This window comes from Heptranchias perlo, chromosome 10, assembly GCF_035084215.1.
Source record: "Heptranchias perlo isolate sHepPer1 chromosome 10, sHepPer1.hap1, whole genome shotgun sequence".
NCBI classification, from domain to species: Eukaryota; Metazoa; Chordata; class Chondrichthyes; order Hexanchiformes; family Hexanchidae; genus Heptranchias; species Heptranchias perlo.
This window is the reverse complement of record NC_090334.1, coordinates 5,701,090-5,721,434: the sequence shown is the minus strand read 5'-3', so window position 1 is coordinate 5,721,434 and position 20,345 is coordinate 5,701,090. Positions and strand designations below refer to the sequence as shown.

General features: G+C 43.7%; 1 protein-coding gene and 1 long non-coding RNA gene across 6 annotated transcripts in view; one reads left to right on the top strand and one right to left on the bottom strand.

Annotated features, from left to right (window-relative positions):
- eif2ak4 (eukaryotic translation initiation factor 2 alpha kinase 4) overlaps positions 1–20,345 on the bottom strand; it is a 140,423-nt gene that overhangs the window by 78,913 nt on the left and 41,165 nt on the right. For 4 of the 5 annotated variants that reach the window (XM_067991166.1, XM_067991167.1, XM_067991168.1 and 1 more), the window contains exons 12-16: positions 18,363–18,769; positions 6,810–6,882; positions 5,183–5,224; positions 2,104–2,202; positions 171–293 (exon numbers count right to left, since the gene is read on the bottom strand). In XM_067991166.1, the coding sequence (XP_067847267.1) occupies positions 171–293; positions 2,104–2,202; positions 5,183–5,224; positions 6,810–6,882; positions 18,363–18,769 (744 nt within the window). The remainder of the gene's footprint in view (positions 1–170; positions 294–2,103; positions 2,203–5,182; positions 5,225–6,809; positions 6,883–18,362; positions 18,770–20,345) is intronic. The other variant, XM_067991169.1, reaches the window with a different exon arrangement.
- LOC137326253 (uncharacterized) lies at positions 142–18,837 on the top strand. Its single transcript, XR_010964151.1, has 2 exons — positions 142–313; positions 16,832–18,837. It is a non-coding gene; the product is annotated as an uncharacterized lncRNA (long non-coding RNA).

Sequence of the window (20,345 nt, the reverse complement as noted above, 5' to 3'; positions counted from 1 at the left end):
GTTTGTCTTATATTTCTGCCTGGGCGATTTTAACAGTTATTATTCCATCCTAACTTCTAAACTGGATTCCTATAATTTTTAATCTTTCACGTGAACTTTGTCACGAGCCTTTTGAAAGTCTAGATACATTAGATATCACAGATCCCTTCAGAGCCATCTGCAAAACTAACCTGTTCATGGATATAGGCCAGTCCATCAAGGATTTCCCGGAAAAGCCTCCAGAGACGGTTGATGTCTTCATACAATCCCTGGTCAATTGTGTCTCGTAAAGTGCTTTTCTCACAATACTCCATCTGAAAGCAGCCAAGAAAATGTAAGTCTACACTTTGTAAGCCATGTAGCAATGATCCTGGAAACTCAACAACGCAGATTCAAGTCATTGGGTGTTATACAAGATCATTTATTTTTGATATATATTAATGACCTGGACTTGGGTATAAAGGGCATAATTTCAAAGTTTGCAGATGACACGAAACTCGGAAATATAGTAACAGACTTCAGGAGGACAGAGACAGACTGGTGAAACGGACAGACACGTGGCAGATGAAATTTAATGCAGAGAAGTGTGAAGTGATTCATTTTGGAAGGAAGAATGAGGAGAGGCAATATAAACTAAATGGTACAATTTTAAAGGGGGTGCAGGAACAGTGAGACCTGGGGGTGTATGTACACAAATCTTTGAATGTTGAGAAGGCTGTTAAAAAGGCATATGGGATCCTCGGCTTTATAAGTAGAGGCACAGAGTACAAAAGCAAGGAAGTTATGCCTAAACCTTTATGAAACACTGGTTAGGCCCCAGCTGGAGTATTATGGCCAATTCTGGGCACCACACTTTATGAAGGATGTCAAGGCCTTAGAGAGGGTGCGAAAGAGATTTACCAGAATGAGGGACATCAGTTATGTGGAGAGACTAGAAAAACTGGGGTTGTTCTCCTTACAGCAAAGGTTAATGGGAGATTTGATAGAGGTGCTCAAAATCATCAACGGTTTTGACAGAGTAAATAAGGAGAAACTGTTTCCAGTGGCAGAAGGATTAGTAACCAGAGGTCACAGAATTACGGTAACTGGCAAAAGAATCAGAGGCGACATGAGGAAATACATTTTTACGCAGCGGTTACGATGATCTGGAATGCACTGCCTAAAAGGGTGGTGGAAGCAGATTCAAAGTAACTTTCAAAAGGGAACTGGATAAATACTTGAAGGGGAAAAAGCAGGGGGAGTGGGACTAATTGGAGAGCTCTTTCAAAGAGCCGGCACAGGCACAATGGGCCGAATGGCCACCTTCTGTGTTGTATGGTTCTATGTACTGAAATATACCCATAAAATCTCACAGCTGCAACTCAACAGCAAGCCAAAGCCTCACCACCACATTTATTGATCTTTCAGCCAATTCGGCACATTTGCGAAGAGTTATGGTTTGACGATACTGGTTTTTTTCTCCTTCCTGGGGAGGTGTATATTTGTTACGTGTAGTTGAAGAAATTCGCCGTCAATTTCCTCAAGACTTCTCCCGATTGGCCGTCATAACATCACCGGAAACACCATAAAAACAGGGTTATCGCAGCCAATCGGAAAACCCCCTTCCGCGCCAAGGAAATTCCCAACTGTTATGACACACACACACAGTGTAAGAGAGAGAGAGCCAGCGAGACAGAGAGAGGTGGAGAGAAAGAAAGAGATCACTGAGCACTATTCCAGGATGTCCCAAATTATTTCACATCCAATTAATTACATCTGAAGTGCAGTCACTTATGTAGGCAAATGCCGTCAATTTTCACACAGCAAGAACCCAGAATCAGCAAATCAGATGACTGAGCAGTTAATCTGAACTGTACAATGTTACTAAAACACATCCACTTGGTGTCAGGCAGGATTCATGGTGAGCAAGGGGAGACTTATTTCAATTTTTCTTTTCCAAGTGGCAGGTTGCATGGTGCATTGTAATGAAGGGCAGTCTTCAATACTGAATCAAGTGACTTGAGCTAAACTGTTGTTCAGATTACATACAACATGTTACCTGAATATACAAAAAGTGCACAGTCTGGGGTACAGTCTGTTACCTGAATATATAAATAGTGCAGTGTCTGGGATACAGTTTGTTACCTGAATGTATAAATAGTGCACAGTCAGTGGTACCGGCACGATCTCTGTCTCCTCCGTTTTCTCATTACCAGGATCCTTTTCATTTGCAGCTTCTCTGCCCTGCAGATTAACAAACGATCACAAAACGTACAATATATCAGACTGCAACTGAAGTCGTCTGAGGCATTAGCAAAAACAGAAGTTACATTCAAGCTGCTATTAGAATGAGGGAAAAGGCACATTCTTGCTAAGGGAAAGCAATAGACAGATAAATACTAAAATAATTTTTTGCCTATTTTGTCACCTGCCAAAGGTGCTAGCTTATGCAGCTGTATTGTGCCATAGCTGCTAAGTCACCCTCCATACCTTACCAAAGAGACCATGTTTCAAGTTTGAGCCTAGACAGGTAAGCACTAGTAGGCAACTCCGGGAAATACTACAGCAGAGCTTGATTTGGTCCTCACCCTATATCCACACACACAGACTTTCAGCAAGAGATACCAGACAGCAAGCGGCTTCACAACTGATTTTTCCCTCTGGCTGAGATCACTTGAGCACCAGATGTGGGACCTCCTCGCCTGTCCAGCTCAGCTACACACTGCTTTTACCAACTAAACCTCCTTTGTGGGGGGGGCGGGGGGGGGAAGCTTTGTAAAATCAATTCCAATCAGAGTGTTTTTACTGAGAAGCAGGAGGAAGTGCTTAAAAGTCCAGAACATCGCCACGGTTGTAAAGAGTAGGAAAGAAGACAATATAAATCAAGTAATGGTGGCTAGGCAATACCAGGCTAGAATTTCAAAAGTCTGTCAGTTCTGGACTGAAGGGAAGGCCACAGTTCAAGAGTTTTGTGATCTTTGAAGTGAATAACATGGAGTCAGGGCTCTGGCTCTGCTGAAAGGGTGCAGGACTCTTCAGGACTCACACGACATTCAGGAAACCTTCATATTTGCCAGGTGGCCAGTTGGCCCCGGCTTGGAGTCAATTATATGGAAACAATAAGTGTTAACCCACGGTGTGTTCATCAAGGTCATTATAGCTGGTAACCAGACACTGTTTGTCTTGGGTTACCAGTCTTCTCCCTTTCCCAAAAGACACCAAGTCCTCCTGGAATTCAGTATCGGATTAGAGTAGCCCAGATGGCCATTCTGTACGAGTGACCCAGTCTACCAATTGTCAATCGGCTAATTTTGGGTTTTTACATTACCCCATTCCTATCACAGACCCATCTCAACCACCCCCCCCCATCCCTCTCAGACCCATCTCAACCCCCCACATCCCTCTCAGACCCATCTCAACAACCCCCCCAATCCCTCTCAGACCCATCTCAACCACCCCCCCCCATCCCTCTCAGACCCATCTCAACCCCCCCCATCCCTCTCAGACCCATCTCAACACCCCCCCATCCCTCTCAGACCCATCTCAACAACCCCCCCAATCCCTCTCAGACCCATCTCAACCGCCCCCCCCCATCCCTCTCAGACCCATCTCAACACCGCCCCCATCCCTCTCAGACCCATCTCAACACCGCCCCCATCCCTCTCAGACCCATCTCAACCTCACCCCCATCCCTCAGACCCATCTCAACCCCACCCCATCCCTCTCAGACCCATCTCAACGTCCCCCCCCCATCCCTCTCAGACCCATCTCAACTCCCCCCCCATCCCTCTCAGACCCATCTCAACTCCCCCCCATCCCTCTCAGACCCATCTCAACTCCCCCCCCATCCCTCTCAGACCCATCTCAACTCCCCCCCCATCCCTCATTATATCTCCGTCGTGTTCTCTGGTCGGGTTTTGCATTTCAACGACAGCGAGTTGATATTGAGGAGTCCCGTGCAGTGAGTTCAAAATGGCAATTCATGAAGAAGTGAGGAGTCCCGCTCAACGGAAGGCTCGGCGCAGTGCACATAGGGACGTCGTCGGACTGGAGGAGTGCCACACGTGCATAATCGGGGGGCCCGAAACAGAAGTTGTCATTCTTTGTCACTATTCACTTCATAATTTAACAGCACCACTGAATATTATTCCCACGGAAGACAAAATATTGACCCAGGAATTGACAGACAAAGTGCAAGACTGGTGAAATAGGCAGACATATGGCAGATGCAATTTAATGCAGAAAAGTGTGAAGTGATCCATTTGGAAGGATGTGAGGAGAGGCAATGTAAATTAAATTGAACAATTTTCAAGGGGGTGCAGGGACAGAAAGATCTGGGGGTTCACATACACATCTTTGAATGTGGCAGGGCAAGTTGATAAGGCTATTTAAAAAAAAAGCATATGGGATCCTTGGCTTTATAAATAGAGGCATAGAGTACAAAAGCAAGGAAGTTATGGTAAAGAATTATAAATCACAGGTTAGCTCTCAGCTGGAGCACTGTATCCAATTCTGGGCACCACACTTTAGGAAGGATGTCAAGGCCTTAGAGAGGGTGTAGAGGGGATTTACCAGAATAGTACCTTGGAAGAGGGACTTCAGTTATGTGGAGAGACTGGAGAACTTGGGATTCTTCTGCTTGGAACAGAGAAGGTTAAGGGCAGATTTAATAGAGGTGTTCAAAATTATGAGAGGTTTTGATAGAGTAGATAGGGAGAAACTGTTTCCACTGGCAGGAGGGTCAGTAACCAGAGGACACAGATTTAAGATAATTGGGAAAAAATCCAAATGAGGGGGAAATGAGGAGAATTTTTTTATGCAGAGAGTTGTTATGATCTGGAACGCACTGCTTGAAAGGGTGGTAGAAGCAGATTTAATAGTACTTTCAAAAGGATATGTACTTGAAACGGAGAAGTTTGCAGCGTTATGGGGAAAGAGCAGGGTGTGGGACTAATTGGGTAGCTCATTCAAAGAACTGGCACAGACACGATGGGCCGAATGGCCTCCTTCTGTGATGTATGATTCTATATAGATATACACCCACACAAACACATTCGCCCTGCTTCCTGAAAGCCTCTGGCTCAGAATTTCATGAATTCTTACGACTTTCCTGGGGCACTATTCACACATCATTCCAGCTTTATGTACGTTATATTTAAATGTAGGATTGTGCCACCACATCTACTAACATTCCATCCCCACAGCACTCATTGCATTCACATACCAGCTCAGAAAGGGACGAGAAGAAGTCAGTGGATTGGAAGTCCTAAAGAAGAGAGACAGCATCATTAAACATGGTGCCCAAATGGGCACAAACAGCATAACCTGAACCACAAAGGTAAATAATCCAATGAGATAAATACTAGTGGCTGCACCAGAGCTGATGATGTGGTCTGGAACTGCACTTGATATTGGCTGCATCCAGGTGCCTGCAGACAATGTTGCATTGGCAATGCCACTGGAGGCTGGGACTACGCCTGTGCTAAAGACAACTCTAAGGGTACAAATATTGTACCTGGTCTATAACTATTTTCTGTATAGAGTCTAAAAATAAACCTCATCTCTGGTACTCAAAATAAATCTTCCAGTGAAAAAGAGGGACCAGCCCAGTGAGTGAGAACATACGAACATAAGAAATAGGAGCAGGAGTAGGCCATACGGTCCCTCGAGCCTGCTCCGCTATTCAATAAAATCATGGCTTTGACCTCAACTCCACTTTCCAGCCCGATCCCCCATATCCCTTGATTCCTTGAGAGTCCAAAAATCTATGAGTAGGCATCACAATAGGGCCCAATTATTTTCTTATTTTTTCCCTTTCCTAGCTTTCTACCAGAATTCAAACCAGGTCCCAGAGGCACTGTAACCAATTGCAGTTTTTAGATTACTGATGAAATCATCAGGGATCTCACTTGGAAAAGGTACTGTGCCCAACAGTGTACAGAAAGCTGAAAAATTTGTATCTTTCTTCACAGTAGAAGACACAATGAACATACCGCAAATAGTGGGGAACCAAGGCTTTAATGAGAGTGAGAATCTTAAAGTGTTCAATATTAGTAAAGAAAAAGTACTGGAGAAATTAATGGGACTAAAAATTAACAAACCCCCTGGACCTGATGGCCTACATCCTAGGGTTTTAAAAGAGGTGTCTGCAGAGATATTGGATGCATTGGTTTTGATCTTCCAGAATTCCCTAGATTCTAGAACGATCCCTGTGGATTGAAAGGTAGCAAATGTAACCTGTTGAGAGTCTGTATCCCCTGGCTGGAGAGTCCAGAACTGGGGGTCATGGTCTCAGAATAAGGGGTCGGCTATTTAGGATTGAGATGAGGAAAACTTTCTTCACCCAGACGGTTGTGAATATTTGGAATTCTCGACCCCAGAGGACTTTTGAGTATATTCAAAACCGAGATCAATAGATTTTTGGACACGAAGGGAATCAAGGGATATGGGGATCGGGCGGGAAAGTGGAGATGAGGTTGAAGATCAGCCATGATCTTAATGAATGGTGGAGCAGGCTCGAGGGGCCACATGGCCTACTCCTGCTCCTATTTCTTATGTTCTTATGAATACCAATAGACAGCCAGTAGCTCATACGAACTATCTATTAACCCAGCTCCCTCATGCTGTCAGACTCAATAATGCATCTGAGCCACATCCACATTATTGTCATCCACAGTAACTGTTCAAACAAAATTGCAGGGGATAAAGTAAAATCTCAACTGCATGTCCAATGGGGACTGAGTAGTGCAGTGGCTGGAACCCATAATCGTCTGACTCAGGCAGATCGTTCAAATTGAGCCAAGCTGACTAGATGTAGAATACTCGTCGTGGGTAAACTGTTGACTCCTCACCACAGGGCTGTTGTCACTGTTTTCGTCGCCGTTCTCGAAGATGATGTCGCTGTCTGAATCGATGTTAGCCGGTCTGCAGAAACACAGAGCAGAGCATATTTAATATAGAACTCCACGCACTGTTAGCAAACAAACAAAAGGCCAAAATGAGATCCTGAAAATGATCAAAACCCCAACTATGATTTTTAAGGGTCCGACCACAGCAGATCTCCTTTCTCCAGAGCACTTTGTCACCTACTGTCCAGAAGCTTCGGGGACAGATATTGCTGGAATCACTGTGCTATATTAAGCTGTTCTTTGCCATTCTACATCATTCTTTGATGGCCTTAATTCTCCCTCGAAACAGAGCACACCTACAAAGCATAGGCACAAGTATGGAATTCTATCTTCCGTAATGGCCTGCTGGGGACACACACTTGCCAGGTGTGGTACCGAGTTGTACAGATTTAGGAGCATAGGAAAAGGAGTAGGCCATTTAACCCATCAAGCCTGTTCCGCCATTCAATGAGATCACTGGGGAAAGAGAGATGTGTTCCGTTGGGATGGACTGCACCTGAACCATGCTGAGACCAGGTTCTAGCGAAACAAATAACTAGGGAGGTGGATAGGGCTTCAAATTCAATAAGGTTTGGGGGGGGTGGGGGGGGGGGGGCCGGGGAGGGTCCTGGTGGAGAGAAATCTAGAATGCTAAAGAGAAAAGAAAAGGAAGCAGTGCAGGAAAGTGATTGGGGTAAGGATAACCAGATTGTGTCAGGAAGGGACAGAGCGTACAAACAAAAGACAACAAATAGGGTCCGGGTAAGAAAAAATGCTAATAAGACAAATAGGGCCATAGTACAAAAAAATGTTAAGATGTCTAAAAATGTTAAAAAGACAAATTAAAAGGCACGAAGCATTCGTAATAAGATAGACGAATTAACAGCGCAAATAGATGTAAACAGATATAATATAATTGTGATTATGGAGACACAGCTGCAGGGTGACCAAGGCTGGGAGCTGAATATCCAAGGGTATTCGATATTTAGGAAGGACAGGCAAAAAAGGAAAAGGAGGTGGGGTAGCATTGTTAGTAAAAGATGAAATCAGAGCAATAGTGAGAAAGGATATTGGCTCAGAAAATCAAGCTGTAGAATCAGTCTGGGTGGAGTTAAGAAGCACCAAGGGACAGAAAACACTGGTCGGAGTTGTCTATAGGCCTCCAAACAGTAGTGGTAATGTAGGGGACGGCATCAAACAGGAAATTAGAGATGCATGTAACAAGGGTACTACAGTAATCATGGGTGACTTTAATCTACATATAGACTGGCCAAACCAAATTAGTAATAATACTGTGGAGAATGAATTCCTGGAGTGTGTACGAGATGGTTTTCTAGACCAGAATATTGAGGAGCCAACCAGGGAACAGGCTATCCTAGATTGGGTATTGTGCAATGAGAAGGGGTTAATTAATAATATTGCTGTGCAGGGTCCTTTCACGTGAGTGGCCATAACATGATAGAATTCTTCATTAAGATGGAAAGTGAAGCAGTCCAATCCGAAACTAGGGTCCGAAATCTAAACAAAGGAAGCTTCGAAGGAATGAGGAGTGAGTTGGCTATGATAGATTGGGAAGCTTCATTAAAAGGCATGACAGTGGATAGGCAATGGCTAACATTTAAGGAACGAATGCATGAATTGCAACAATTATACATTCCTTTCTGGCGCAAAAACACAAAAGGAAAACAGCCCAACCATGCCTAACAAAAGAAATTAAGGATAGTATTAGATCCAAAGAGGGGTCATATAAAGTTGCCAGAAAAAGTAACAAGCCTGAGGATTGGGAGCAATTTAGAATTCAACAAAAAAGGACCAAGAGATTGATTAAGAGGGGAAAAAGAGAGCGTGAGAGTAAACTTGCAAGGAACATAAAAGTGGACTGTAAAAGCTTTTACAAGTATGTAAAAAGAAAAAGATTAGTGAAGACAAATGTAGGTCCCTTGCAGTCAGAAATGGGAGAATTTATAATGGGGAACAAGGAAATGGCAGCGCAATTCAACAAATACTTCGGTTCTGTCTTCACAGAAGAGGACACACATAACTTCCCAGAAATGCTAGGGAACCAAGGGACTAGTGAGAAGGAGGAATTAAAGGAAATTAGTATTAGTAAAAAAAAGTGCTGGAGAAATTAACGGGACTGAAAGCCGATAAATCCCCAGGACCTGACAATCTGCATCCCAGAGTACTAAAAGAGGTAGCCATGGAAATAGTGGATGCATTAATTGTCATCTTCCAAAATTCTATAGATTATGGAACAGTTCCTGCAGATTGGAGGGTAGCAAATGTAACCCCACTATTTAAAAAAGGGAGAGAAAACAGGGAACTACAAACCAGTTAGCCTAAAATCAGTAGTAGGGAAAATGCTAGAGTCTATTATAAAGGATGTGATAACAGGACACTTAGAAAATATCTTCGGGAGTAGACAAAGTCAACACCGATTTATGAAAGGGAAATCATGTCTGACAAACCTAATGGAGTTTTTTTGAGGATGTAACTGGTAGAATAGATAAGGGAGAAACAGTTGATGTGGTTTATTTGGATTTTCATAAGGCCTTTGATAAAGTCCTACAAAAGAGATTAGAGTGCAAAATTAAAGCTCATGGGATTGGCGGTAATATACTGGCATGGATTGAAAATTGGTTAACAGACAGGAAACAGAGAGTAGGAATAAATGGTTCTTTTTCGGGGTGGCAGGCAGTGACTAGTGGGTTACCGCAGGGATCAGTGCTTGGGCCACAGCTATTCACAATACATATCAATGATTTGGATGAGGGAACCAAATGTAATATTTCCAAGTTTGCTGACGACACAAAACTAGGTGGGACCGTGAGTTGTGAGGAGGATGCAAAGAGACTTCAAGGTGATTTAGACAAGTTGAGTGAGTGGGCAAATACATGGAAGATGCAGTATAATGTGGATAAATGTGAAGTTATCCACTTCAGAAGGAAAAACAGAAAGGCAGAGTATTATTTAAATGGTGATAGATTGGGAAATGTTGATGTACAAAGGGACCTGGGTGTCCTTGTACACCAGTCACTGAAAGCAAACATGAAGGTGCAGCAAGCAGTTTGGAAGGCAAATGGTATGTTGGCCTTCATTGCAAGAAGATTTGAGTACAGGAGCAAGGATGTCTTACTGTAGTTATACAGGGCCTTGGTGAGACCACACCTAGAGTATTCTGTGCAGTTTTGGTCTCCTTACCCAAGAATATACTTGCCATAGAGGGAGTGCAGCGCAGGTTCACCAGACTGATTCCTGGGATGGCAGGACTGTAGTATGAGGAGAGATTGGGTCGACAAGGCCTGTACTTACTCGAGTTTAGAAAAATGAGAGGGGATCTCATTGAAACATATAAAATTCTGACAGGGCTCGACAGACTGGATGCAGGGAGGATGTTTCCCCTGGCTGGGAGAGGGTCCAGAATGAGGGGTCACAGTCTCAGGATACAGAGTAGGACATTTAGGACTGAGATGAGGAGAAATTTCTTCACTCAGAGGGAGGTGAACCTGTGGAATTCTCTACCACAGAAGGATGTGGAGGCCAAGTCACTGAATATATTTAAGAAGGAGCTAGATAGATTTCTAGACATAAAAGGCATCACGGGGTATGGGGAGAGCGCGGGAATATGGTATTGAGATAGAAGATCAGCCATGATCATATTGAATGGCGGAGCAGGCTCGAAGGGCTGAATTGCCGACTCCTGCTCCTATTTTCTATGTTTCTATCATGGCTGATCTGTGATCGAACTCCATATCCCTTAATACCTTTGCTTAACAAAAATCTATCAATCTTAGATTTAAAATTAACAATTGAGCTAGCATCAAATGCCGTTTGCGGAAGAGAGTTCCAAACCCCTACCACCCTTTGTGCGTAGAAGTGTTTCCTAACTTCACTCCTGAAATTCACATTTTCACATCTGAACTTCACATTTTCACATCGTTCACCTGACGAAGGGGGAAGCCTCCGAAAGCTTGTGAATTTAAAATAAAATTGCTGGACTATAACTTGGTGTTGTAAAATTGTTTACAATTGTCACTCCTGAAAGTCCTGGCTCTAATTTTGGGAAGTCTAGCCTGGAGTCCTAGACTCCCCAACCAGCGGCAATAGTTTCTCTCTATCTAATCTATCAGTCCCCCTTAATATCTTGAAAACTTTGATCAAATCACCCTTTAAGAATCATAGAATGATCACAATACGGAAGGAGGCCATTTGGCCTGTCGAGCCCGTGCCGCCTCTCTGCAAGAGCAATCCAGTTAGTCCCACTCCCCCGCCCTTTCCCCATAGCCCTGCAAATTTTTTCCCTTCAAGTAATTATCCAATTCCCTTTTGAAAGCCATGATTGAATCTGTCTCCACGACCCTTTCAGACAGCGCATTCCAGATCACAACTACTCCCTGCGTCAAAAAGATTTTTCACATGTTGTCCTTTGGTTATTTTGCCAATCACCCTGATTGGCAAAGAATCTGTGTCCTCTGGTTCTTGATAGTTTCTCTCTATCTACTCTGTCTCGACCCCTCATGATTTTGTACACCTCTATCAAATCTCCTCTCAACCTTCTCTGCTCTAAGGAGAATAACCCTAGCTTCTCCAGTCTAACCACATAACTGAAATCCCTCATCCCTGGAATCATTCCAGTAAATCTTTTCTGCACCCTTTAAGGCGTTCACATCTTTCCTCAAGTGCGGTGCCCAGAATTGGACACAATATTCCAGTTGTGGTCGAACCAGTGTTTTATAAAGGTTCATCATAACTTCCTTGCTTTTGTACTCTCTGTCTATATTTATAAAGCCCAGGATCCCGTATGCTTTTTTAAACCACTTTCTCAACCTGCCCTGCCACCATCAACGACCTGTGCACATATACCCCCAGATCTCTGTTCCCGCGCCCCCTTTAGAATTGTATCTTTTAGTTGATATTGCCTCTCCTCATTCTTCCTACCAAAATGTATCACTTCACACTTCTCTGCATTAAATTTCACCTGCCATGTGTCTGCCCGTTCCACCAGCCTGTCTAAGACCTCTTGAAGTCTATCACTATCCTCCTCACTGTTCACTACACTTCCAAGTTTTGTGTCACCTGCAAATTTTGAAATTGTGCCCTGTACACCCAAGTCCAAGTCATTAATATATATATCAAGAAAAGCAGTGGTCCTAGTACCAACCCCTGGGGAACACCACTGTACACCTCCCTCCAGTCCGAAAAACCGTTCACCACTACTCCCTGTTTCCTGTCACTTAGCCAATTTCGTATCCATGCTGCCACTGCCCCTTTTATTCCATGGGGCTCAACTTTGCTGACTAGCCTATTATGTGGCACTTTATCAAAAGCCTTTTGGAAGTCCATATACACCGCATCAACCACATTGCCCTCATCAACCCTCTCTGTTACCTCATCAAAAAATTCTATCAAGTTAGTTAAACACAATTTGCCTTTAACAAATCCATGCTGGCTTTCCTTAATTAATCCACACTTGTCCAAGTGACTGTTAATTTTGTCCCGGATTATTAATCTTCTAAATTACAGTGACTATAACCCTGGTCTGTGTAATCTCGCCTGGTAATTTAACTCTTGGAGTCCAGGTATCATTTTAGGAAATCCACGCTGCACTCCCTCCGAGGCCAACATATCCTTCCAATGGTACGGTGCCCAGAACTGAACACAGTACTTCAGGTATGGTCTAACCAGGCTTTGGAGCATAACTTCTACCCCCATATATTCTAGATATAAAGGCCAGCATTCCATTAGCCTCTGATTATTTTCTGTACCTGTCCATTACATTTTAATGATCTATGTACACGGACCCCTGAATCTCTTTGGACCTCCACTGTTTCAAGCTTTTCACCATTTAGAAAGTACTCTGATCTATCCTTTTTAGGTCCAAAGTGAATGACCTCACACTTGCCGACATTGAAATCCATTTGTCACTGTTTTACCCATTCACTTAATCTATTAATATATCTCTAATTTTATGCTTCCATCTACACTGCTTATAATGCTCCCTATCTTTGTGTCATCGGCAAACTTGGATATGTGGCTCTCTAACCCGTCATCTAAGTCGTTAATAAATATAGTGAATAGTTGAGGCCCACACAGAGATCCCTGTGGGACACCACTAGTCACATACTGCCAATTTGAGTACCTGCCCATTATCCCTACTCTCTGTCTCCTGCCACTCAGCCAATTTCCTAACCAGGTCAATAATTTGCCCTTAATTCCAAGAGCTTCCACTTTAGCTAACAGTCTCTTAAGAGGGATTTTATCGAATGCCTTCTGGAAGTCCATATGAACAACATCCATAGACATTCCCCTGTCCACTACTTCAGTCACCTCTTCAAAAAATTCAATCAGGTTCATCAGGCATGACCTACCCTTTACAAATCCATGCTGGCTCTCTCTGATCAGTGGAAAATTTTCAAGGTGTTCAGTCACTCTATGCTTAATTATAGACTCCAGTAATTTCCCCGACAACAGATGTTAGGCTAACTGGTCTATAATTCCCTAGTTTCTCTCTCTCACCTTTCTTAAATAGCAGGGTGCATGTGCAATTTTCCAATCTAAAGGAACGGTGCCTGAATCAGAGAACTTTGGAAGATTATAGTTAGGGCTTCTGCAATGTTCTCACCTACTTCCTTTAAAACCCTGGGATGGAAACCATCTGGTCCTGGGGATTTGCTGCTCTTTAGTGCCATTATTTTTTTCATTACTGTTAATTTGCTTATGTAAATTATGGTGAGTTCCCGTCCCTGATTCAAAATTAGTTTCCTTGGGGTGTCCGGTATGCTATCCTCTTCCTCGACTGTAAATACTGACACAAAGTAATTATTTAACATGGCTGTCATTTCCTTATTGTCATTTACAATCTCACCATTATCAGATTTTAAGGGGCCCACATTGCTCTTGACCGCCCTCTTTTTCCTAACAGAATTGTAAAAAATTGTGATGTCGATTTTGATATCCCTTGCAAGTTTCTTTTAATACTCCCTTTTTGTATCTCTTACTATCTGTTTTGTCACTCTTTGCTATTCTTGAGGTTTGGTTCTCGATCACAGTGGTTAATCCCGGCCGGAGTGCTTTAGGCGGCCTCGGTGCCTCTTGGCTGGGCTGAGGGAAGGCGGGGTAGGAAATCAACCAACCTGGATCACTGTCCAGTGACTCCTGCTGGAAATTCATACAGGCTGTCAGTTGAGAACAAGCTCAGGCTTGGCTGTGGTGTCCTCTGCAGCTGAACAGTGCTTTGCACACAGGGATTCGAGATCTAGTATAGTCTTCAGGTAAAGTGGGTTGCAGGGGAGGGGGATAACTGGATCAGGGCGCACAGGTGCCATTCAATCTGCGTTTTAAAGTCACACATTCTGTCATTATTTTTATATTTCCATTAAATATACATTCCTATATCCACATTTATAATGGAAACGGTCATTGCAAGTGCCTCCAGTGGCGGGAGGATACAATTACAGCGTGACACCTTTACATGAACTGTTTCAATTATAAATGAGTGGCGTCATGGAGTAAAAAAAAAACGAAGCTATTGGACACTCCGAATCCAGTGAGCATAATCAGACAAAGAACAAAACTGTTCTGTTTGTACCATTTGGAATTTCATTAATTAGAGCGGATTCACAATACCACGATTTCTTCAAGTGTCAGATGTTTTTTTCCCTTGAAAATAGCATAAATCAGGAATATTAACAATGGACAATAAAAACTGGGCAGAGTATAAAACTGGTGTCCGATCCAATCCTGTCAGTTTCCCGCCAGGCAGGTTACGTTACGTTTACCCCACAAACGTGGGAAATCTAAAATAAATACCCCAAATTGTGGAATTGTACAGTGGGTGAGTCAACAATAATGAATGTTTTGGATGTGATAAGCTCTGATAAAGTATCTCTCAGCTGGAATATTAACCTCCCTCACTGACTGACTGACTGACTGACCAGCTATGCATTCCAGCACTGTAGGTTTATGGGTACTGCAGTGCATTGATACTAAAGATCCTAGGATACAGAGAGTCACCTCCACACAGGTGGGGTTTGCAGTCTTGGCTGGACCATACCAAACAGGTACAGAACTTTAATGTACTGCTTTGTGTTTATACCATCTGGAATTCTGCTTGTCAGGCCTACTTTTACTGCAGGCCTTACTTCTGGTTTAAGGGCTTCCCAATCAATTCAAAAAAGGGGAGTCTTTTTTTTTAAAGTTCTGCTTGCCCAATAAATAGGCAGCACTCCAGGAAAGACTCATTGCAGTTACTCTCTGCCACCAGTGTAACTTATGTCCTGTATTTATTTTGTTCAGCTTACTGTTACACTTCGCAGTCTCCAGTGATGGTCTCTGCTGCAGCCATTAATTTAACTGTCCAGCATACACTGACCACTTGTATGTTGATTGCCACTATATATCACAGCAAGAGATTCATTTACTTCCATTTTAAAATACTGCCTCTTAAGTTCCCCCCCATGTAACTCTCCACTCCACAGTCTCCACAATGCCTCTCCATAATTATCTGAAGAGCTACCACACAAATTTCAGTAAACACGCACTGACTGATGTGTTAAACTTTGTCTCCTTGGACTGTGGAACCCCCCCCCCCACCCCACAGAAAACATAGATGTTGTCCTTGCAAACTTGAGCTGTGACTGCAGAGAGTATTTTGAATTATTAAACACTTGCCTATGTTATTCTCGGTGAGGTTTTAAGTTTGTGTAATAACTGCAACCCGACACTGTATAATTACACAGAAAAGATTTTAACTAACTATTCTATTACAAACTGCCCCCAAAAACGAGCAATTAAGAAAAAAATGACCTGAATAAAACAGAAGAACAAAACCTTCCAGTGCAGACCTCCAGAATAAGCCAGCAGATTCTGACAGACAAAGACAGATACGGGCACTAAAGAATCTGCACTCACCACAGGCACTATTTTGCCCTGGGAAGAATCCAACACTTTGAATAACGCACACTCGCCGCTGCTCCCCCGACTTTGAGAACGTAGCTGCGTAGTCTCCTAACAGCACTGTGGGAGAACCTTCACCACACGGACTGCAGCGGTTCAAGGCAGCAGCTCACCACCACAGTCTCAAGGACAATTAGGGATGGGCAATAAATGCCGGCCTCGCCAGCGATGCCCACATCCCATGAATGAATAAAAAAATTAGTGCCTATTCTATAAAAACTGTAGCTTAATATTTGCAACGCAGAACGTTCCCCCAGTTAATTGTTTTGGATTGAATCCAGCAATGGGCTGATGTGACAGGGTGTGCAAAAGCACCACATTCAGCAGGGAGGCCGACCAGCCACACTGACAGCCAACTACTTTAAGTTGTCCTTGGCTGCACAATTGGCGGGCTTGTGGGGAGGTCTGGCAGCAAAACCCTCCTCACTACAGACGAGCTTCTCTGTTGGCAGAAGCAGGACCTACCACAGAGCTCAGTGCGACCTACCACACTGCTTAGTGCCGAGAGAGGCCACCCACAGAGGAGAAGGGGTAAAGAGAGGTCAAGCAGGAGCTAGCTTCTCAGATGCCTGAATTGATACCCTGGCAAAATTACAAAATAGAAAGGTGATTTTATCACCAGTCTCCTCCTCATCTAGCTTGTTGAAAAAAAAAACTTATTTGAACATATTTTTAGATCATATTCTTGCAAGAATTTCTGTATTTTTATTCTTCTCAGGTAACATCACTGGGACCCAACAGGAGAAAAAGGACCCACATTGGTTTTACAGTATTTACACAGTTCACCATTAGGGGGGGGGGGGGGGGGAAAGAGAGAGAGAGAGAACACGAGAAAGAGAGAGAAAAAAGAAAGAGAGAAAAAAGAAAAAGAGAGAGACAGATAGACAGAGATAGTAACAGGACTGTTCTGAAATGGAATTGAAGGAAAATTTGATGTAATAAAAGCTAGATTGACTTTTGGCCAATTTGAACAGACAGATGACCTTGTTTCACCTACAGGTGGCCTTCATTTTAAGTTTGCTTCTTTTCAGTTTTCTCCACTCCTCTCCAGCTGGCACGGATTCTTCCTGACATACGGCTCTAAGTTGCATAGAATCATCCCAGACCTAAGTGTTGGCAGCTGTTTGATCATCAAGGACATCACTGCTGGGCCTGATCCTGTCCTCACTCAATGTCCTTACATGCACCTTTTCCAACAGGGGGCTCTGGATAGCGATATGGAGTGGGAACCCTGAAAAATTATTTTCCTCCTACCCAGCACAGGGGCGCTGTGCCCAATTAAGAAAGAATTTATATAACGTCGTTCACGTCTTCAGGGCGTCCCAAAGCACTTCACAGCCAATGAAGTACTTTTGAAGTGTAGCCACTGTTGTAATGTAGGGAAATGTGGCAGCCAATTTGCACACAGCAAGATCCCACAAGCAGCAAAGAGATAAATGACTGGATAATCTGCTTACGTGGTGGTGGTGAGGAATAAATGCTAGTTAAGACATCAGGGAGAACTCCCCAGTTCTTCAAATATTGCCATGGGATCCCTAAGTTTTTGCTGTTCCGATCTGACCTTATGTTCTCTGAGCTTGGGTAAATTGGGTGTCTTTATGGATCGAAGGGCTGGAGTATATACTATAAATCAGTTTGGTTTGGAGATTTACTTTTCCGTAATATCACCAGTCTCCGACCCTGCCTCAGCCCATCTGCTGCTGAAATCCTCATCCATGCTTATGTTACCTCCAGACTCGACTATTCCAATGCTCTCCTGGCCGGCCTCCCATCTTCCACCCTCAGTAAATCTCTGAGCTCCTCCAATTCTGACCTATTGTGCATCCTCGATTTCCTTCGCCCCTCCATTGGCAGCCGTGCCTTCAGCTGTCTAGGCCCTAAGCTTTGGAATTCCCTCCATAAACCTCTCCCTCCTCCTTTAAGACCTTCCTTAAAACCTACCTCTTTGACCAAGCTTTGGCTCGGTGTCAATTTTTGTCTGATAATACTCCCGTGAAGCACCTTGGGACGTTTTACTACATTAAAGGCGCTATATAAATGCAAATTGTTGTTGTAGCATGGTGACAGGCTTCTGAGCATTTCGACAACTGGGTGGACCACAAGAAAAACAATTGAGCTGAATGGCCTTTTCTTTGATGCCCCTTAAAAAAATGATCCCAGCTCACTGCTCCTGACTGATATTAAGTGACTCCTGCAAGAAAGTATGCGCATGGACTGCGGATGGAGACAGGATTGAGCTCAGTTGTGATGTTCCAGTTGAATAGCCCTTCAACACCCACTGCCCAGGCTCACATGGGTGAGACACTGGACAGCTGCAGGTATCTGTGTACCCTACTGCAGCATCAGTCAACACCTTCAGGAGAGATGGGAAGAGAAGAGAGAACATCCCGAGGAGAACGCAACATATGGAACAGTGGACTGGCCCTCGCACACAACGAATCTCTTAGCTTGCACTGTACTGCTGTTCCAAATAGCACCCTAGACCAAGAAGCCCACTTGACAGCAGGTGGCTATTAGACACTAAAAACACTATTTAAGGACTGGATTCTGCACCATACTTACAAAAAGGATGCACAAAACACATCCTCTTCATCATCATCATCCTCATCACTTGACTCCCTCTCAGTGCATTTGACGCTCGGCGATCTCTCGCACGATGTGCTCCACTCCACTGAACTGGTCGTGACTGCGGGTGGGGCATTCTTTTCAATGTTGTCTGACCAGCACAATTTGTTCTGGTTGTCCCACTCGGGTGGGGATGGAGTCTGTTGTGAGTTTTTCATGACTGGGTTCGAGACAGGCTGGATTTCGTGTTTCTCGATCCAGGCATTGTAGTACCTCACAATGTTTTCATGGTTTAGACGCGACAGCAGCGTCACTTCGCCCTTTATTCTGCGGAACTGTTTACTGATGGGATTCACCAGGATGCGCTTCACAGCATAGTAGCAGCCATCTAATTTATTCTTTACCTAGAATCAAACATAATGTTGTATTTAAATAACTATATAAAGTCATAAGACTGCATGGAATTGGAGAAGGCCATCAAGCCTATTTTCTCTGAAATGGTCATAAACCCATCATCCATACGCTGGGAGGGGGGGGGGGGGGGGGGCGGGGGAGAGAAACGGAGGAAACAATCAATTTACCAAAGCCCATAGAACTTAGGGTTAGATTAGCAATAGTGAAAGTTTAGGAACCCCCATTTGTGTGTTGGGGTACTGCTGGCTCATGTCAAACAGTTTACCAACACACAGCACTGGCACGTTTCCTGCTGCTAGTCTATCTAGGACCAACCTCTCCATTAGAGTACTGCAATTCCTCCTTTATATATGCAAGGGTGATTCACCCTCCCCTTTTACAATTACAAACACAATGGGGACGAATGGAAGAAAAGAGCTATTTCAAATTCAGGAGAAGCAAATAAGCAAGGGAGAGGAGCAGGAAGATCTTTCTGTGAATACTGCTGCACGCAAAAGTGAAATACAAAAAAAATTAGCGAGATTTAAAGGGCATGTCAGTGCCAGCAGTCCTTTCATACAGCAGCTACACAGAATTGAGATAACTTGAATGCTGGTTGGTTTTTCTCCATCCACTTCCATCTGATTTTCTCTCCTTAAAAAGCACAAACTCATGCTAGGATTCACTTCCACAAATGCTAGGCACCTTCCAATACCTCACTCAACTTATTCTTCTTTGGGAGATTTTTCTACATTAAAAGTGCAATATAAATGCAAGCTTCTGTTGTAGGTATGTCAGCTTGGCTCAGTGGTAACATTCTCATTTCGGAGTCAGAAGGTCGTGTGTTGAACCCCTACTGCAAGACTTGAGCACACAATCTATGCCATTGCTTCACTATATACTGAGGTAGTGCTGCACTGTTGAGGAGCTGTCTTTTGATAAGACTTGATAAGAGGGGACTAGAAGGAGCAGATGCAGAGAGGATGTTTCTCCTTGTGGGAGAGACTGGAACTAGGGGCCACAGTTTAAAAATAAGGGGTCTCCCATTTAAGACGGAGATGAGGAGAAATTTTTTCTCTGAGGGTCGTGAGTGTGTGGAACTCCCTTCCCCAGAGAGCGGTGGAGGCAGGGTCATTGAATATTTTTAAGGCCGAGTTAGATAGATTCCTGATTAACAAGAGGGTCAAAGGTTATAGTCGGTAGACGGGAAAGTAGGGTTGAGGTCACAATCAGATCAGCCATGATCTTATCAAATGGCAGAGCAGGCTCGAGGGGCCGAATGGCCTACTCCTGCACTTAATTCATATGTTCGTAGACATTAAACTGAGGCCTTGTCAGTTCTCAATGAACTATTTAAAGTGCAGACGAGTTTTCCTAGTGTCCAGGCCAACATCTATCCCTCAAACAACATTAGATTGATTCCTGGGATGAGAAGGTTGTCCTATGAGGAGAGATGGAGTAGAATGGGCCTGTACTCTGGAGTTTAGAAGAATGAGAGGTGATCTCATTGAAACATATGAGATTCTAAGATGCTGAGGGGCTGGTTCCCTGGCTGGAGAGTGTAGAACAAGGGTTCATGGTTTCAAG